Source organism: Rousettus aegyptiacus, unplaced genomic scaffold (assembly GCF_014176215.1).
Source record: "Rousettus aegyptiacus isolate mRouAeg1 unplaced genomic scaffold, mRouAeg1.p scaffold_m13_p_5, whole genome shotgun sequence".
Taxonomy (NCBI): domain Eukaryota; kingdom Metazoa; phylum Chordata; class Mammalia; order Chiroptera; family Pteropodidae; genus Rousettus; species Rousettus aegyptiacus.
This window is the reverse complement of record NW_023416308.1, coordinates 115,903,571-115,923,356: the sequence shown is the minus strand read 5'-3', so window position 1 is coordinate 115,923,356 and position 19,786 is coordinate 115,903,571. Positions and strand designations below refer to the sequence as shown.

At 59.9% G+C, this 19,786-nt stretch overlaps 1 protein-coding gene across 16 annotated transcripts in view; it reads left to right on the top strand.

The window, feature by feature from the left end:
- NRXN2 (neurexin 2) overlaps positions 1-19,786 on the top strand; it is a 102,846-nt gene that overhangs the window by 29,912 nt on the left and 53,148 nt on the right. For 7 of the 16 annotated variants that reach the window (XM_016158010.2, XM_016157880.2, XM_016157873.2 and 4 more), the window contains 5 exons: positions 1,629-1,930; positions 7,955-7,999; positions 15,460-15,621; positions 16,307-16,763; positions 19,291-19,677. In XM_016158010.2, the coding sequence (XP_016013496.2) occupies positions 1,629-1,930; positions 7,955-7,999; positions 15,460-15,621; positions 16,307-16,763; positions 19,291-19,677 (1,353 nt within the window). The remainder of the gene's footprint in view (positions 1-1,628; positions 1,931-7,954; positions 8,000-15,459; positions 15,622-16,306; positions 16,764-19,290; positions 19,678-19,786) is intronic. The other 9 variants (XM_036221135.1, XM_036221137.1, XM_016157953.2 and 6 more) reach the window with 2 other exon arrangements.

Here is a 19,786-nt window from a genome sequence, read left to right as displayed (position 1 = left end):
CCTCCCCTTTGTTCTCTAGCCGCCCCCCCCCCCCACCCCGCTGGAGCCCTGAGGTAGGCTGAGTCGGATCCAACTGTCCCCACATTACTCGTGTCCCCACCAGCCTCGCTGCCCTGTGGCCTCAGGAAACCGGGCCTTGCCAGCTGCAGCAAGACTGGTGCCAGGCTCTGGGGCAGCAGCTGGTGCCTTGGCATCCGGAGGCAGCGAGGACAGGATCTACGGGCAGCCTGCCCGGAAGCGGAGAAGCGGGGGTTGTTGTGTGCGGGGGAGGGGCGTCTGCGGAAACGGCGCCCAGAGAGCCGCGGCGTCCACACGTGGAGCCCGCTGCTGGGGCCTGGCCCGCAGGAGGGCAGGTGCCTTCGGAGGGCCGTGTGTGCGCCCTGCATTGGGCCTTGCTCCTTCCCAGACCTGGGCGCCTATGCCGAGAACCTCGCCCGCCGCAGGCCACCTCGCCCTGTGAGGTGGGCGAGTTGGCCCATTCGCTGGGGGGGGAGAAGCGAGCCGCTGGCAGCCAGGTGCTCTGCTCTCCCGGGCCTCCGTGTCCCGCTCTCTTCCTTCTGCGTGGGCTCTGGCTGGTGACGCGGTGGGGCTGGGACCCCAACCTCCCCCCACGTAGCCGTTGACTGCTCCCTTGTCACCCATTTATAGGACGCTAAATGTCCCTGACACTCTCCCAGTCATTTTTGCTTCTGCTTAAAAAGTGCCAGTGGAAGGGACCCCGCGTGGGGTGCCTACACGCGTACGCACGCACGTGTGCAAGCAGGGGCCCAGGCCCGCCCTTGCGCGCTCACGTCTAACCACCCGTCTGGCACACGGGGTCTCACACCCACCCTGTGGGGCCCTTTGTGGCTCTCTGCCCAAGGGCCTGCCGGAGCCGTCCTGGTCCTGGCAGGCTGGAGCTGGGGGCGGGGTGATAGCTGGATGGTGGCCGCCTGCGTAAGCCCCACCTGGTGGCCCGCGGGCATGGTGGCCACCTGCGTAAGCCCCACCTGGTGGCCCGCGGCTACCTGCCGCACATCCCTGTCACCTGCATCGCCTTCTCACGTGTCTTACCCCTGCCTCCCCGACCCCGCCGCTTCCGTCCTTCTCATCGGCTCACTGCCGGACGGCGGTCCTGCTAGTCTCATCCCTAACGCTGAGGCCTGAGGCCGGCCCTGGGCTGGGAAAGGTCACCACCGAGAAGAGGCAGGAGTGGGAGGCGGCCAGGACGTAGGAGACCTCGGTGCCTCAGCCACAGGGGCGGCACTCCCGGGGGGAGAAGTCGCTTGAAGCCTCCGGTGTCTCCCCCACATCCCTTTGTTACGGGGAGTGGCTGATGGAGGGCTGGTGGGGGAGGAGGCGATGAGGACCTCTGCTTTGCCTGGCCCCGTGGCAGCTTAATTGTCAGCTGTCAGCGTGAGAACCGCTTCGCAGCCTCTTGCTTGGGAAATGGCCGTGGGAGAAGTTGACTTCCGATAGCAGAGATGGCGGCGTCCAGGGAGGAGCGTGGACAGGCCCGGGGAGGGGAGAGGGCCCAAGGCGGGGTCCCCGTGCCCAGCCCTGTGCCCGGGCTGTGGAGGGGAAGAGGGAGGTGTGGCACACCCCGTCCCACTCAGCCTTCTCCCCTCTCCCCCTGCCACGGCGTCCAGGCAAGGAGGAGTTTGTGGCGACCTTCAAAGGCAATGAGTTCTTCTGCTACGACCTGTCACACAACCCGATCCAGAGCAGCACGGACGAGATCACGCTGGCCTTCCGCACCCTGCAGCGCAACGGGCTGATGCTGCACACGGGCAAGTCGGCCGACTACGTCAACCTGTCCCTCAAGTCTGGCGCCGTCTGGCTGGTCATCAACCTGGGCTCGGGAGCCTTCGAGGCCCTCGTGGAGCCCGTCAACGGCAAGTTCAATGACAACGCCTGGCACGACGTCCGGGTCACCCGAAACCTGCGCCAGGTAGGGGGAGCAGGAAGAAGGCCAGGGGCCGGCCGCGTCCGGGGCAGAGTGGGCCCGTGGGCGCGAGGCATGAGTGCTGGGCGTCGACGCCTGGTTCCGGGGAAGATGGAAGTTTGGGGCTGCGAGGGTCCAGGAGGGCAGCGGTAGCTGGCAGGCTTCAGGGCCAGCGAGCCGGGCCTGGGGGGAGGCTGAAGAGTCGCTCGGGGCCGGAGCCTGAGGGACTGGGAAGGGCCAGGCTCAGACTGGTGGCGGTCGCTGGGGTTTCAAGGGCTCAGGCTCAGGAATTGTGAGATCTGGCAGAAGGGAGATTCTGGAGACGGGAGGAGCGAGACGGAGCCTGGATGGGTGGGCCCTGTGGGGCTGTGGGTGGGGGAGACCCTGCTGGTGAAGCAGCTGTGGGTGTCCAGACACCAGGGCAGAAAGATACAAAAGAAAAGCTGAGGTGCGTGCGGGGGGGCCTGCCCCCAGGCAGGGCCGTCTTAGGACAGGGGCGGAGACGGGGTCAGAGCAAGGCGGAGGTGCCGCAGGTGTGTGAGGGAGAGCAGGCCGGAGGGGGCGTGGGGCCACCTCTCTGGGCAGCGCACTCCCTCGTTCCTGTCCAGTCCCTCCAAAGGAGCCCCGGCTGTCAGCGGGTTCACAGGAGGATCCTTGCCTCGGCCCCGCAGGCCGGAGGGGGCTCTTCTCCGCAGTGCTCCCTCCACTCCTGCCCCAGCCTCACGCCCCCTGGAGGTGCCGCTGTTTCCGGGCGTTGGCTCCGGCTCCGTTCTCTCCGTAGTGGCCTTGGTGCCTCTCCCCAGGCCCAGGGTGGCTATGACGGGTGAGGCCACCTCTCTGGCCAGGCTTCTGCTTGACAGCAGCTGCATCGGCTTGTTTCCAGCCTGGAGAAGTTCCCACCTCAAGCAGGGTGAAGCCAGACCCTTCTTCGAAAGTGGGCGAGGCCGCCGCACATCTGGGTGGCGCCCGTCACCACCTCCCGCCTCCCTCCCCCGCTCACTCAGCACCTGGGCCCAGGTGCGCAGGCTTCTGCTGGCCCTTCTCTTGCGGGTCCAACCCTCTGTCTTGTAGCTGACTGCAAGGAAGCTCTTCCTGCTCCCCCTCCAGCGATCTGAGAGCAGCCGGGAGCACAGAGCACCCCTGTCCCGGGAGGCGGCAGCTCTGCTGGTCGGCAGCCCTTCGTCTTACTAGGTGTCGGCTCTGGACTTCCAGCTTCCAGTTGTGTGAGGCCTCATCTCTTCCCCCTCCTGGTCCTCCTCCGCTTCCCCCCACTGAAAGGCTCATGAGTGGGGCATCGGGGTGCTGGCCGGCCTCTCGCCCTTCTTGCCTGTTCCTCCTCGACGCGGCTGAGTGAGGCTGTCACGGGGTGCCTCCTCCCGCAGTGCCTTCCCCTTGCTGTGGGGACACCGCGGGGAATCCTGCTGTTCCATCCGAGCCTGTCCTGGTGGCTAGTCTTAGTGCCCCTCACTCTCTGAAGGGCGGCGTGTTTGGTGGGGGCACTCCTTCTCGGGGCGTTGCCCTTCTCCATGACACCCCATTCCCTGACCGGGTCGGAGGGCTGTCCTGTGTTGTCTCCGCTATGGTGGTTAGAACAGCCGGAGTGAGGAGGGGCCGCCCCAGAATGAGCACGGAGCATGTCTCCCGTCCCTTGGTTCTGCAGCTGTGGGAGAGGGTCAGGAGGCCAGCTCCAAGGACCGGAGGGAGGCAGGATTTTCCCCCTCTCCTGGAAGTAGATAATTATCCCTGCCGTTATCAGGAGTCTCTTAGAACACGATAGGACTGGAGGCCTGACTGAGGCGGCACCTTGCTCCTGCCTTCCTCTCCCTTCAAACCTAGCCTGAGGCCCACTGTGACTGGAAGTGTCTCTTGGGGCATCTTTGCAGGAATGATTACCTTGGAGGGTTCCCCACGTCCTATTTTAATCCCAGGCCCGTTCTCCCCTCATACCCAGTATGCTCCCCAGCGCCATGCACCATGCAAGCCGAGTGCAGACCCTTTCCATCATTAGCTACAACCAAACCTGGAGGCCAAGCTGGCTACCAAGATATCACATTGGTGCCTCCTCCCCGTCCAGCTCCCATGATGCTGCTTCCCTGGGTCCCGAGGAGGGAGTCCCCTTAAAATGGGGTCTGCCAGGCATTTGGGAAATCCCTCCCCCCACCTCTGGCCCGGGCCTCTCCTCTCTGGCAGCTCCCATGCCCTGTTGTCGGGTGTAACTGGCTACTTTGCATACTCCGTCCCTAGCTCCCCCTTGACACCTTTCTGCCTGTCGAAACCCTAGAGCAGGGGTTTCAGTGAGATAGACTGAGACAGGTTCACATCCCAGCGCTGCCACTAGTCGGAGGGACTTGGGGCAAGTTGTGTAACCTCTGTGCGCTTTGCTCCTCAAGGGCAAAGTGAGAAGGAGCCTTCGCGGACTAACCGGGGGAGGGACGCCGCAAAGCACCGTGCCGGGCACCGCGCGAGCGCCGAAGGGCCCCCTGCCATTACCGCTAGCTGTAGGTTTTCGCAACCCACCATGAGCCTGAACACCACGTTCTTCACAGAGCCTCCCTCGACCCTCTGCTGGACATGAGGACTCCGCAGATCTATTTCTCACTAGCGTTGAACCATCGCTTGTCCTCTGGAAGACTCCGATTTGCTTTTCAAAGCCAGGAGAAAGCCTCTCGCGCCCCTTCCTCTGAAATGCCCCAGGACCGTGTCCCTCTTTTGTAGCGTTTCTCAGACCACACTGTCACCTCCCTCCTCCACCAGCCCCTGACCTCGAGAGTCTCGTTTCTCTATTGTATCTCACTAATCTTTCTAACCATCCCGTGAAGCGGGAGATAGTCCCGTTTCACCAATGAGGAGATGGAGGCTCAGCAGGTTAAAAGGCTTGCCCAGGGTTATCCGGTCAGGAAGTGGTCGAACCGGAAGTCTCTCTCACTTCGAAGCCACTCCATCGTCTCTCTGCCTCCCCAGGGAGGGCCTGCTTGTTGTCATCGGTGCAGAATGCAAAGGCGGCTGTAGTCCGTCTTGTGGTTCTGTCGTTCTCGGAGGTTCCCAAGTCTTGAAACCATCTGAATGTTCTGCTTGTCTGAGGAAAGGGGCCCCCCTTACCTCTGAGTCGGGGGGAGGCGCCTGTCCCCTTTGTCCCAACTCTTGCTCAAGCTCCACAGAGATTGCCTTCATCCAGATTTTTGTGATTTTTGTGTATAACGCCCCTCTTGGCTTTCTTGAGGGGCTGGAGCTACACCACGGGTTCAAGGTGGAGCTAGGCCCTTGGCCATGGGACGTGACCACTTGGCACGATGACTCCCTTCTCCTGGCACAGCGCTGTCCTCCTCCTTCAGGCGCTGCGGCCTGCAGCCCCCGGGCTGTTTCTGTGATGGGGCAAAGCCTCCATCACTGGCTCTTTCGTCTGAAGCCTCAGCTCTCTGGATCCCGGCCTTTGGGAAGGCAGGGGCTGCCGGGTCATGGGCCACTGGCATTGTTCCAGTGGAAATTCCACTCCAGTATGTGGCCACAGTTGCCCCCTTGGGCACAATCCCCATGGACTGGGTCCACAGTCCTTAGGTCCGGGGGGGCCCTATCTCGCCCGCTCTGATCCCGTTGTTTTTCAGAGGAAGCCTGGGTCTCCGGACGCCTGAGTGGAAGGCCCGGGCTTCAAAGTCACCCCTCTTCCCTCTCAATCTTGTTTCCGAATTTGCTCTTCTCCTTATTATCCTGGCGTTTGTTCGTGAAAGTTGAAAACTGATTTTTGTTTTCGTATTTTAGTCTCCACACTCAAATTCAAAAAGAGTAGTGGTTGCATTTTCCCTCCGATGCCTTTTCTCCCTGGCTGCTTCGACAAGCGCAGTGACACCAGTCAACTCTTACCTTTTCGGCGTGATTGGATTAGCTGCCCTGAAGCTAATTATCCCTTGTCCTGACTGGCCGGCGTCTTCATTTCGTGACAGTCCTACTAGCCACAGTGCTAGTCCCCAAATCACCCGTTATCCCCTTGCTCCAGGCACTGCCCCCTCCTGTCACGTAAACTGCTTCTGCATCACGAATAATTAATACTGGTTATTCAGCACTTCATCTGGCTGCTAAATATTGAATTCTGTTATTTTTAATTATATGAGGCCCTTATTAATTGTGTTACTGAATTAGCTCTGTGCCCACTGGTTAGAAGAACTCTCCAACTAATGGATCTGTCCCTAGAATACCTTTCCTTCCCACAATCACTCTCTCGAGTGTCCAGTTTAGGATTTGATGGGCATCGAGCAATTGTGTCCCTCCACCTCTGATGCTCTAAGTGAGGCTGCCTCAGTCCCTTTGATATCTCGTCCCCAAAGACCAGGGTAATTTTGAAGGTGGTTGTTGTGTTGTCCTTGGCCATAAGAAGAGAAAATGAGCTTAGAGCCACGTGGGGCTGGGCACTCTAGAGACTCGGGTAGAAGAGGCTGGCCTATGGCTTAGGGAGGAGTCGAGCATTTTAGAGGTAGGTGGGCCTCTGTGTCCCTTTTTATGGTGTGATGTGGAGAGGGGGTGAATTTCAGGGGCCGCCTGCAGGCAGCGGAGGCTCAGGGGTCGGTGGGTGTGCGGGGAAGGATGCTGGGCTGTCGGGAACACCTTACCGGCCCCAGAGACTTGCAGGGGTGGTGGCAGCAGGTTCTTAATTCTTGGAGGACGGCTGCCTGGAGGAGCACAAGAGCACGGGGGGGTGGGGGGGTGACTGAAGAATCCGGAGAACTTTCTGGGGAATGTAGGCAGGAAGGAGGAGTCAGCTGTGGGTGGGCAAGGGGAGGGCGAGGGGAAGGGTTTGGGGTAATGAGATGTGATGTGACAGTGAGCCTTGTGCCAGGCCGTGGAGGGCGAGGCTTCCTTTTCCTGGTTCTGGTGGCAACTCACCTTCTCTTCCTTTCTGAAGGAAGAGAAACAGTCAGAAAAAACCAAGAGGGGCTGCTCCTCCCCCCACAACTCCCTGGGTTTCTCTGCCCATCCTCCATGCCCAGGAAAAGCAGACACCCATATCCCCTCCTCTGCCCCTTGGGGACCCTGTCCCTTTGCCTCCAAGTGAACTCGCCTCTCTTTCCAGTCCTTCCTGTGCTCCCCTCGGGACGTGGGCCACTCTTCTCCCAGCCTGACAGCCAGCTGGCCCATCACCACCAACCAGTTAACCCATTAACTCAACGTGGTCATTGGTCAGCCAGTTGGCCAGCACCAGCTCGCCCTTTAGCCAGTTCTCTGTAAAGCCATCCGGTGGACCAGTTAGCCAATGAGCGCCCCCCGCCCCCCTTGCCCGAGCCCACAGCCCATTCCTTGCTCCTCTCCTCCCTTCCTTCCTCTCAACTCCCTAACATTTCAGCCGAAGGACTTACTAATACCGCCTAATTGGGTCTGCTTCTTAACCCCCTGCCTCCCCTCTCTCACCCTCTGTTGGAAAACCCCGTTGCCGACTCTGTGTGTGTTACTAACACGCTTATAACCCTGGGGGGTGTGGGGGGGGCGGGGCTAAGGGATGGGCAGGGACAGGTGGGGCCAGGTATGAATGAAAGACCGAACTAACCTTTCTGTCTCATCTGCGGAATGCCGGCCATCTTTAAGTCTTTGCTTTCTTGGTCCAGTTCTTTTGTTGTTTCCGTATCTACTAACCAAGGTCTTTAACTGTTCCCCTTCTCTGCAGCTGGCTCTTCCTCCGGGAGGGGTTGGGGGGAAGAGGGATCCAGAGGAGGGGTGGGGGAGAGATTGGGAGAAGAAGGGATTTAATTCCTTCTTTTTTTTTTTTTATGTGTTTTATTTCTCCCTCCCATCATAATTTAATTTTCTTCGAACAAAAACTACTTCAGCCGAGCGCCTAAGGTGGGAGGGTCTAAACGAACATTCACGTGCATATGGATATATATATATATATTTTTTCCTCCTCCCTTGAGTTTCACAGTTGGTCATTTTATTTTTCTTTTCTTTCGTTCTGTTCTTCCGTTGTCGTCTTTGTTGTTGTTTTTTTTTTTTTTGACCCCCCCCCCCGCCCCCCGCCCCGCACCTTCCCCCACATCTCCGGTGAAGCACGCAGGGATTGGACACGCTATGGTAAACAAACTGCATTATCTGGTAGATATCACTCTAATTGTCTTACCGTTTGGTTTGCCGTGGGTTTTTTTTTTCAACCGTTCGATTCTCCCTCTTTGTTTTCCTTTCCCTGTTTGGTTTTGGTTGTTTTGCTCTCCCAGTTGTTTTTGGCGTCCTGGACACCCTTCGGATTTCGCTTCTCTCTCTTTTAGTTTTCTTTATTTTCTTTTATCTTTTTCTTTCTTTTTTTTTTTTCTTTTTTCTTTTTTTTTGGTCCAAACTCAAATCGAAAAGACAAATGGAAACCGAGGAATTCGGCCTGTCCCTGCCCCAAGCCCTGACTCCTGCATTCAGATTCCCGGCCGGAGGGACCTGGGGGCAGGCCCCGCGCTCATCGGCTCTGGCCAGACCAGCTCCGATGCCAGGCTGCTTATTTCTATTGCTTTATTTTGTTCCTTTCCTCCCCCTTCTCCCTCGTTTATTCTCTTTGATTTAGTTTCTTTCTTGGTCTCCTGAAAATCCATGGAAAACACCATCCCATGACATGCTACGCTCCGCTCACTGTCGGCTCCCGGACAGGCCCCTCGAGTCGGGGGGGCGGGGGGAGGGCTGGGGGTGAGACCTCCAGCGGCAGCCGGCCGGGCTGGTCCCCCAGCGGGGGCGGGGGCAGAAACAGCCCGGGGAGATGCACGGTCCAGAGCTACCCTCAGATCGCCAGTGCACACCAGTCTGGGGGCTGCCGCATGCTGGCTGCCAGGGAGGAGGCGACATTCCCTCCCTCACTTCTCAGCCTCGAGGGGTCCTGGTCCCGTCGCCCTCCACATTTTGCATGGCACGAATGGACTTTCCCCCCACCAGGGACAGCATCCAGTTCCCCCCCACAGCTCTGCTGGTCTGACTAACACTGTGTTTCACACTGTCTGCCTTCCCCTCCATCTCCCCTCCCCTCTCTGCCCCTCGCCTGTCCAGCATGGCCTCGGCCCCGGGCTGGTTTCCTTCCCGGTTCGGGGGGTGGAGAGGAGGAAGCCCAGCAGGGGCGAAGTGGGGGTGGCTGGCGCCACGCTCCCCGCTTTGGGTTGGGCCCAGTCCCGGGGAGTGTCGGAGTGTCGGTGTGGGTGTGCATGTAAACGCAGCTGGTGTGTACTGGTGTGTGGGTGTGACTGTGTGTAAATGTTGGTGGGACATTTCGGGGATGTTAGTGGGAGAGTGTACTGTGTGTGTGTGAGAGACGCTGCTGGTTACTACATGTGTAAACGCCGGTGTGAGCTGGGGACTGTGTGACCGTGTGTGCGCGCGTGTGTGTGAGCCTGGCGAGGGCTCCGTATGGAGGTGGTTGTGGGGGAAGGAGCAGGAGGGGGCCGAGGCTGGCCCTCCGCTCCTCGCCCGGCCTGCAGGCCCTGCTGTGCGCTGTCCCCCGGGATTCCCCGTGCCTGCCTGGCCCTGGCTCTGCTGTAGCAGGCGGTTAGTCATCGCCTATTAATAATGCAGAGTGATTGAGCACCGGGCGGGGGACCCTGCAGATGGACGTGTCTGCTCCCACGGGGCCCGAGCTGCTTGGGGCAGCTGCCCGGCCCTCGCAGCCTCCCAGGGCTGTGCGGCTGGCTGGCTGGCGAGGAGGCAGTCATGGTAGCTAGGCCCCCAGCTTCGCGGCTCCGCCACCTCTCCAGGAGGCTCTGCCTCTGAGGAGGCCATGTCTGGCCTGTCCTGGTGCTCTCACAGGTCTGCCTCCCCGCACCCACAGACCCGCAGTAGCCCCGTCCTCTGCCCCGTCCGCAAGCCAGTGCCCACGGCGATAGCCATCCCAGCCCTCCCCACTCCGAGACCACATCCGGCCATTCCGGTCCTGCGTTCAAGTGGAGCCATTCGGTGGGCCCACCGGCTCTGTCATCCAGCCGCGGCTACTAAGTCAGCTGCTGCCCTCCTGGCGCTGGGAACTCCTTCTTTGCAGAGCTTCACGGTGGCTCTGGGGACAGAAGGAAGCGAGAGAGCCCATGTCGTAGACCGAGCACCCAGGGGATGCCATCGGAGAACTCGGACCCTGCAGACCTTCCTGCTAGTCTCAGCTCAGTTAAAGACTGACCGCGTGAACTGGGCCCGAAGCTCGGTTACCAAACGGGCCGATCTTACACCCGCGTTGTCCGTCTCATGGGGTCAGTGGAGAGGTCAAGAAGGGTAGTGGAGGCGAACGCATCTGTACTCTGTAAAGGGAATTATAATTTTATTAAGCTTCATAAACCGTTAACTGATTATCTCAGTGTTTCCAGGGTGGGGATGTTTTGTAAAGATACGATTCCCTTCCCTTCCTATAGCAAACCCCGGAGAATACAGTGCCTTTGGCCCCACTGGACACCCTATTACCGTCCCTTCTTAGGAATAGGTCCCAAAATAACTGCCTGAAACCCCAGAATGCCCCAGGAATTGCGCCTGGGGAGGAGGAGGAGAGAAAGAATGACTTGGGGAAGCTGGTTAAGACGCAAACAACCCTCTCTGGTTTCAGCCCTGGCGAGAGAAAGCGCTACCACATTCTCGGCCCGGGAAGTCCACACTCCCTGGCGTGTGAGCATCGCCGCTTGACGATCAGAGCCCGTTGCCTCTAGGTGGCCTGAGAAGCCTCCTCAACCCTTTGGGAGGGAACCTGTCCCAGGGATCAGCTCTCTCAGGCCAAGACTGGAGTCAGAGAAAGGGGGCCAGAGGAGACAGGCCTCCCATCCGCAAGGATTCCCAGGCGTTCCTCAGCTGGGTTCGGCTTTTCGTTTGTACGGACTCCTTTCTTGTTCTTTGAGCATCTCTCCCTGGGGGAGAGGGTGGATACAGGCCAAAGGGCCCACTGCTTGAGAGGTTTGGCTTAGGTGTGCTTCTCTAAATACCTCTCACTTTCTAGATATCGTTTAAACTCACCTAATGCCTGGACTGCAGGCGACAGGCAGAAATCGTTCCGAGTTAGCAGATGGGGAGCCTGTTGCTCCAGGAGGAAGCCTGGGCTCACGTAGCCAGTCACGGACGGGTCCAGAGGGTTCGCTTAGGTCGCTGGGTTTGGTTCTCAGAGCAAGCCTGGCGGAATGGGAGGGACGGGGGTTGTCAAAACCCCTTTTACAGGTGAGAGAGAGTAAAACGACATTGTCCTGGTGAATGGTGACAGCTGAAGAACCCTGGATTTCCGACCTGAAGCTTCTGTTCCCAAACTTTATCGCCAGACCCAGATTCCAGGGTTCACTGCGGGCCGTCACTGCCGGCTGGCCGTCTTCCTGGTGTGTCTTTCTAACCAATTTCTCTCTTTACTTCTCCACCCCAACCCCGCCCCAAAACGGATGGCGAAACTTAAACACAGGGGGGCCGCACACCTCCCTTAGCCGTCCTCCCCCTCACACCCCTCACCCCATCTTCATCCTCTGCTCCCGCCCCACTCAGTCCTAAAGGGAGGCCCGGACCTTTTACCTGAACCAGTTCTCAGCCACCTTCGGCTGGTGAGTCCCTTTGAGAAGTGGATGACACAGCAATCGTGTCTCACAGGAAAACAAATGCCCACTGACGCAGTTTCGCATACCACGTCAAGGGGCTTCGTGAACCCCCCAAGCCTGTCCAGCCCTCCCCCAAGCTTAAAGCACCTGCCCTCAGTCTGATTCTCCCCTGAACAAGCCGCCCTCCCAGGGAGGCCAGTGACTCCATGGTCATAGCAGGGAACCGGGAAAGGCTCGGGGTGGTGCCAGAGGGGAGCCCTCTCTTGCTCGGCCTGTCTTCCTGGGGCATGGAGTGCCCTGTGGGGCTGTCTGTGGCCAGAGCCTGGTTTCCCATTCTGCCCGGCTGCCTAAGGGGAGCCGAGCGGCAGAAGAGCAGAAGGTTGAGAGCCCACCCATGTCTCAGGCTGCCCCTTGCAGCGCCTCCATCGAGCACCCTCCCCGCCCCTGGGGAGTGGAGCCGGGGCTGGGCGGCTAGGCGCTCGGCTCCGGTGTCTGTGGTGCTCCCCGCCCTCCTCCCTGGCTGCACACGGGTCTTCTGGGGGCAGAGCTGTGGCTCCCTCCTCTTGGCCTGCTCAGTCCCCACTCAGGCCGGGCCTGTCTGTGTCGAGTGGACTGGCGTGGGCTGGATGCAGAGTCTCTGCTGTGTCTTGGGGCCCTAGCCATGGTCCTGATGCTGGAAAGGATGCTGATTGGAAATGAGCCGGTCGGGACTTCTCCCACTGCCTTCGGTGGGGTGTGGTGTGTGAGCAGGTGTGTCTGGGGTCTGTGATCAGTGGCGAATGGGCAGGGGGAATGAACGCCTGGGTCGCCCTCGGCGAGGAAGGTCTGAGGTAAATGTCCCCTCCCTTCTCAACCCATAGATGTCTCTGTCCTGGGGGGGTGGCCTCCTCTCCCCTCCTCCTCCGGAAGGAAGGAAGCTTCTCCTCCCTGCAGCCCCACAGCTCTTCCGCCTCCATCTCTGCTCGCCCCTACCTCCCCCGGCCCGCATGCCTGTCGCCTGTGGCTGCTTCCTCTCGCCTCTGCCGCTGGGCCTGGCCCCCACCCTGGCTCTCTAACCTGCACGTGTCCTTGCTGCAGTGGCCGTTCTGTGTTGCACGACGCCCCCTGTCCTCCTCCCCGCCTCCCCGCCGGCCCCACACCCTTCCAGAAGCTGCGCGGGGGGGCTGGGGGGCAGGGGCGTCACAGACCCCCAGGGTGGAGGGGGACAGGGGACTCACTCCCCTGTTTCCTGCTTTTACTAACGAACCCGCCATTTTTGTGTCTGGACTGATTTGTCTGAGGGAACAGTTGGGTTTACTAATCTGTCATCTCCCTCCTTGCCTTCCCTAGAGACCTCCCTCCATCCCCCTGCCCTTGGCTTCCTTCCCACCCGGTGCCTGTCCCCTACCTTCTCTACTCCCTCCACTCCCAGGCTGACCCCCTTTCCTGTGTGCACCTCCCGATGTTACCCACCTCCCGTTACCTTCTCCCCCACCTCTGGGCTAGGGAGTCTCTAAAAAAGTAGAAGTGAATTTGGGGGACAGATAGGAGGGTGATCAAGGCAGCCCTTTTCTGCCAGGAGGCACCATGCGGCAGTGATTTGCATAAAGCCACAGAGGCAAGGCCATGTCTGCACCTGGTCTGGAGGGGAGTTCAGGGCACCCTTCCCCGCCATCGGGTCCTTCCGACTCTGAGAGGGCAAAGGCAGGCTAGCTGGCCGAACGGGCTGGATCGAAGAGACCTCTAGAGTGACGAAGATGCCAGCAGTTAGCTGGTGCCCTGGCTTCTGGGGCTGGGCGGGAGGACAGCCGAGTGACTCAGGTGGGCTGGAAGGCCGAGTGTACTGAGGGAGGCCAGAAGAGCCTCTTCTTGGGGAGCTTGGGGCCTGCGGGGGGGCCTCCCCCCGCACAGCAGATCTCAGAGGACTGGTCCTGTCTACCAAAGGCTCCTGAGGCATGCGGTTTATAGATGGCAGATAGGCCACGACAGCCACGTGTGGCCCTGAGTCAGGAGGCGACTTGACGTTTGCCTTTAATGACGATGAAGTGTCCCTGGACCGTGCTGGGGTTAGTGAGATCACAGGGACCTACCTGTCAGGCCAGGTGGCCGTTCTTCAGGAGCTGCCTGTCTATCCGCAGCGGCCAGGTGTAGGCCCAGGAACTGCAGAGTGGCCCAGTTCCTGGTCTCCCAGTGTAGCAGCAGGAGTCGGGGTGCAGGGCGGGATGCAGCGGACTCTGCCCCAGGGAGACCCTTTCGCCTGGCTGCCCACCCCCCTCTTCTCCCTGCCCCGTGAGCCCTGTCCCGTTTCCCTTTTCCCAGCCCCACTCTGCCCAGTCTAATCTCGTCTGCATGTCTTTGTGACTAATCCTTTGACCCTTCCCTCCTCTCCCCAGCCCCCCACTTCCCAGCCTCGGGTGGGATGGAGGGAAGAAGAAATAAACGATAATGACCAGCCCTCCCTTCCAAACAGGACTCAAACGCTTTCGAACTATCCCCTCCCACACAGACACCCCCTACCATCCATCCTCAAACCTAGTCACCCCAGCACAAGGTTTGATGGTTCCCGGGAGGGGCCCCTTCTGCCCTCGCTTTGCTCAGCTCTCCCCACTCACTTGGAGGCTCCAACTCGGTACGAGGGGGATTCTGGGGTCCTGTGGGGGAGGCTCCCCCTGCTCCCGTTCTGCTCATGTCCCTTAGGAGCTCCTAACACCCCACCTCCCCCGTGACAACGGAACCCTGGAGACCAGCTGCTGGAAGGTGGCTGGCGGCGTGTGCAAATGGGCTGGTGTGGGCGGGGACATCACGGGCTGTGACTAAAAGGCCCCCGTCTCTAGACTTTGCCCCAAAGCGGGGGTACCGAGGCACGTCAGGGAAGTGGGAAGTGGGGTGAGCTGTGGCCCGAGGAAGCACAGTTTCCGGTTCACTGCGAGCTAGCTTCGTGACGGTCCCTGCGAGCGGTCGCCCGCTTTTCCCAGATGACCGTCCCTAATGCAGCTTTCCCGGAGTCGGGGCTCACGGTCCAACAGCCCTTGACACTTCTCCCACGGCCTTGCCGGGTGTTCGGAGCCCTTGCGGGCTACTCCGGTGCACTGTTCGAGGGCCAGGTGGGCATTTGCCAGGGGAGGGGGTAGTCCGAGAGTCCCCTGCACCTCCCTGCAAGGTCACTCTGCCTCCCCCAGACCAGTACTGAGCCCCTCTCAGCTCCTTGGGACGCTGGATACTCCCCCATCCTTGCCCACCTTGCTTTCTTACCTGACTCTTCAGCTCACAGTCAAGTTATCAAGAGATTGGCCCTGTCCCGCTCTGTTCCCTAACCTGGCCCTGAGTCCCTAAAGTCTGATGGTCACATCCGCAGGGAAGACAAAGAAAGAAATGCAGGCGGACGAATAGGTCAAGCGCCGCTCTCCCCTTGGGAGACGAGAGAGTGGCCTGAATACAGAGGGACCTGGGAGTAAAGAGACAGACTCAGGAAAGGGGTGTAGCGGTGGGAATCTGCACCCCCCAGGCAGTCCAAGGCTCCCCAGGAAAAGCTGAGTTTTCCTTCCTCATACCCTTGCCCTCTGCCATCCCCTACTGGGCTAAGACTGAAAGGACTCCCCAGCACCCCAAGGAGAGAGCTGCCGGTGAGTCCCCGCCGCCACAATCCAGGGAGAGTGGGTGCCCTCAGCCTCAGTTATGAGCTGCTCTGAATCACATGCAGGTCCAGAGGGCACCTTCAGGAGGAGGGGAACCAGGGTGCCGTTTGCATCCCCTCCACACACGGGGGCCCTGGTCCAAGGTCCCCGCTCCCGTCGGGAGCCACCAGGAACCCTCCGCCTCCGCCTGCTGAGCCAGGGACCCTGGGGCAGGCTGTCGTCCTCCCTGACGCCATCAAATCTTGTGCTGCTTCCTTCCCCCCTTCCCTCTCTTCCCACACTGTTCCTCCTCGGAGACAAGCAGACATAAAAATGGGGGGCCCCCTCCCCCGGTGCCCCCGGCCCCTCCCTTGCCCAGCCCGAGCCTCTTCCCAGGGAGTTGATGCCGGTTGTCTCCTTGTCTCTCCCCCTCCCTCCCTGGGCTGGGCAGGTGACCATCTCGGTGGACGGCATCCTGACCACCACAGGCTACACGCAGGAGGATTACACCATGCTGGGCTCCGACGACTTCTTCTACATTGGGGGCAGCCCCAACACCGCTGACCTGCCGGGCTCGCCTGTCAGCAACAACTTCATGGGCTGCCTCAAGGATGTGAGTAGGGCCAGGGAGGGGCTGGGGTCAGCCAGGGAGCCTTTGGCCCTGTTCTCAGTGCGATGGAGTCTGGCCTGGCCAGCCGCCTAGGGCCTCTGTGGGAGACCTTTTCCCTTCAAAACCTACAGCCACCGACTCCACCTAGAGGCGTCTCCTCTCTTATTTCCTGGAGCCTCATAAGTCCCCTGTCCTCTCAGAGGACCCTCGAGGCAGCTGTTGGACGTGAAGGCTAAAGGCCTGTGTTTCGGTCCCGGCTCTCCCGGTCATTGGCCCCGTGACCTTGGCCGAGTCCCCTGACCTGTCTAACTCTCAGTTTCCTCTTCCGTAAAATGAGTGGTCGGTCCTTACTCATGGTGGGCGTGAGGAGCAGACGAGAGTGTCAATGAAAATACTTTGCCAACTGGGACGTGTCACCCAGGCGCTGGCGGTGATCATCCTGCTACGACTGTGACCGGGCCGCCATGCTGGAGCTGGCAGGAAGACAGGGCGGGGGGACAAGCGGGGCCCCCGAGGCGCTCGTTCGCAGCCTCGGCGCGTGAAGGTCCAGCCGGCTCTGGTGTTGCTGAGCAGCAACCCGCCCAGGGCCCGATGGCAGGGTCTTGAGGTGCTGGTGGCTGCTGGGCAGGAACCGCCAGGCCTGGAGCCCATTCCGCTTCTCCGCCCCCGCCCCGCCCCCTCCCTGCAGGTGGTCTATAAGAATAACGACTTCAAGCTGGAGCTGTCCCGCCTGGCAAAGGAAGGGGACCCCAAGATGAAGCTGCAGGGGGACTTGTCCTTCCGCTGTGAAGACGTGGCTGCCCTGGACCCCGTGACCTTTGAGAGTCCCGAGGCCTTCGTGGCACTGCCCCGCTGGAGCGCCAAGCGCACCGGGTCCATCTCCCTGGACTTCCGCACCACCGAGCCCAACGGGCTGCTGCTCTTCAGCCAGGGCCGGCGGGCCGGGGCCGGGGCCGGGGCCGGGCCCGGGGCCAGCGGCCACGGCTCTGCCCAGCGGGCTGACTACTTTGCCATGGAGCTGTTGGACGGCTACCTCTACCTCCTGCTGGACATGGGCTCTGGGGGCATCAAGCTGCGGGCGTCTAGCCGCAAGGTCAACGACGGCGAGTGGTGCCACGTGGACTTCCAGAGGGACGGGCGAAAAGGTCAGGAGGCCTCTGGGCCCTTCCCCTCTTGGCCTGGGCACTCTCGTCCCCCTGCCCTGACATCCTTTCCAGGCCTCTCTGTCCTACAGTTTTCTCTACTCCTCCCTGCCATCCTCCTCCACCCTCCTCCGGCCCTCCCGGGCCCTGTATCGTCACCCTGTCCTGGTGCCTGGGTGGAACGAGCCTCGCGTTGGGAGTCAGTCAGACCTGGGCTCACAGCTCAGCTCCCCCACTTGCCGTGTGTGTAACTGTAGGCCCATCACTCAACCCCTTGGAACCTCAGTTCCCTTATGTCGGGATCGTCAAGACGAGAAAACAAGAGATCACTGTGGAAGCAAAGCATTAATTAGCACGGTGCCTCCCACAGAGGAGGTGTCCCGTCCTCCCAAACAAACAAACAAACAAACAAACAAACCAAAACAAAGCTTCTCAACCGTGCGTCCCTTCTGTCTGATTCATTCCGCTTTCTTTCATAAAACTCACTTTAGAAATAGTTTATTGAGTACCCACTGTGCCAGGTGCTGTCCAAGGTGCTGGGCTAGGGACGGCAGTGAACTCAATAGTCTTCGCCGTCACGGGGCTGCTGTTCTGGTTTGGGGGACCTGACGGCGGCGGCCGCCCCAGCGAGGGCTCCAGCACGATAAAGCGGCAGAGCAGAGCGTGCCGAGGTCAGGGGGGCGCAGTGTCCTGGGCCCTCTGCTTTTTTCCTAGCCACGGTCTCTTCCACTCTTCCTTTTCAGGCTCCCAATCCCATCCTCGTCTTGTTTTCTGCCTGATTCGTCTTGTTGAACACAAGAAAATTATCAGATAAAGAGAGAACTGATATAAATGAGAACCGACGTATTTTCCAATTTAAGCACTTATCAGCGTCAGCTAGATTTTTGTGCTTCCCCAGCTGTCCCCGCACTTGGCCTTCGAGTCTGGGCGGAGTGACTGTTCCTGCACACACGGGGGGCAGGGGACTGCCGTGCCTTCCGGAAGTGTCCGCTCCTCATGGCCTTGCTGTTCCTTCCTCAGAGAAAGGCTGCCTTCCCTGGGCTTTATGGCAAATAGGTTCGTCCCCTGGTTTTGTCTCACGTGGCCACCCGGGGTCTTCACTCCCTGTCTCACTGACTCTAGTTTGGAAAGCTGCCCAGGCCTTGTAGAGAACCCCTGGGCCTTCAAGAAGGGGTCTCCTTAGCCTCCCATAGATCTCGAGAGCCCACACACTAGGTCTGGTGGGTCCTGGGGTCACAGTCTTGACCAGCTCTGGCCATATCTGATGGCCCACGTCCATCCAGGTACACACACACTCAAGCAGTCCCAACAGAGCTCTCTGACCTTTCCCGTGGTTTCAAAAAAAAATTGTGGTAAATTATACATAACATTAAATTTACCATTTTAACCATTTTGAAGTATTTTAGTGGCATTAAGCGCATTCATATTGTCGTGTCGCCATCACCACCATCTTCCTCCAGAATTTTTTCATCTTCCCAAACTGAAACTCTGTCCCCATGAAACATTAACTCCCCCCCTTCCCCCAGCCCCTGGCATCCACCATTCTGCTTTCTGTCTCTATGAATGTGACTACTCTAGGGACCTCATCTAAGTGGAACTATATAGTCTTTGTCCTTTTGGGTCTAGCTTATGTCACGCAGCACAATATTTTCAAGGTTCATCCATGTGTTAGCATTTCCTTTTTATGGCTGAGTAACATTCTATTGCATGTCACGTGCCGCGTTTTGTTTATCCACTTGGGTGTTCCCGTTCCATGTTTTAGAGTGACCTTGGAGCAAGGCCCGTGTACGCAGTTTCCTCTTGCCCAGTAAAAGCGCCGAAGCTCCCTGCCGGTCCCCAATCTTTTCCTAAGATAACCAGTCTCTCCTTCCAAAGAACTCTGACAGTTCCGAAGCTCCATGCCTGGCCTCCCTTCTCACAGGCCCCAGGGGCTGATCTGCTGGGCCATCTTGTCCACTGGCCACAGAGGGGCTCCAGGCCGGGGGTTGGGGAACGCTGCCTGCTCCTCACCTGCTGTGGCCCTTTGGGCAGCTTCCTCAGTTCTTCTAAGGCTCATGTGCCATTTCAAAATGGGAGCGTGAAGGACGGATTTCACAGAGTTACTGTGAGGCTTAAGTGATATAAGATATATAAAGTTCTGAGTGCCTGGCTTACAGTCGTAAACGCCTAATAGACATTAGCGGGATTCGAATGTTTCCGACTCCTAAGGTTTCTGGTTTAAGGGACTGGTGGGGGGAACGACCGTGAATAATCCAGCCTGTTGGGGGTGTGTCCCCCTCCTGTGCCTCTCTGAGGACTCCCTCGGAGGGAGAAGGAGTAGCTGGGCTGGGCTTCTGAACTTGGGAGGCTCCCGAACTGGGCTCCTGAACTCTGTCAGGCGGTGTCTGAGCAGGCGAGTGAAGCCAAGCCTCCCACCCCGGGCTGCTGCAGCCTTCGGGGTGGAGGGGCGCGGAGGGGCGTCATCCCTTCCAGCCTGCGGCGTCCGCCACCCTGCCTCCGGCGCTGAGGCCCGCTCCTTCTTGATCCCCAGGCTCCATCTCGGTGAACAGCCGCAGCACACCGTTCTTGGCCACTGGGGAGAGTGAGGTTCTGGACCTGGAGAGCGAGCTGTACCTGGGCGGTCTCCCTGAGGGGGGGCGGGTGGACCTGCCCCTGCCCCCGGAGGTGTGGACGGCGGCCCTGCGGGCTGGCTACGTGGGCTGCGTGCGGGACCTCTTCATAGACGGGCGCAGCCGCGACCTCCGGGGCCTGGCCGAGGCCCAGGGGGCTGCGGGCGTCGCCCCCTTCTGCTCCCGGGAGACGCTGAAGCAGTGCGCGTCCACCCCCTGCCGCAACGGGGGCGTCTGTCGAGAGGGCTGGAACCGCTTCGTGTGTGACTGCATCGGGACCGGCTTTCTGGGGCGGGTCTGTGAGAGAGGTGAGGCTAGTCTTCATCCCAGGCGTCCCCACCACCCATTCCTGAGCCCCGCACCCCGACTCCTCAGCGTGCCCTCATAGCCCCGCCCTGGGCCTGTCCTCCTTGTAAC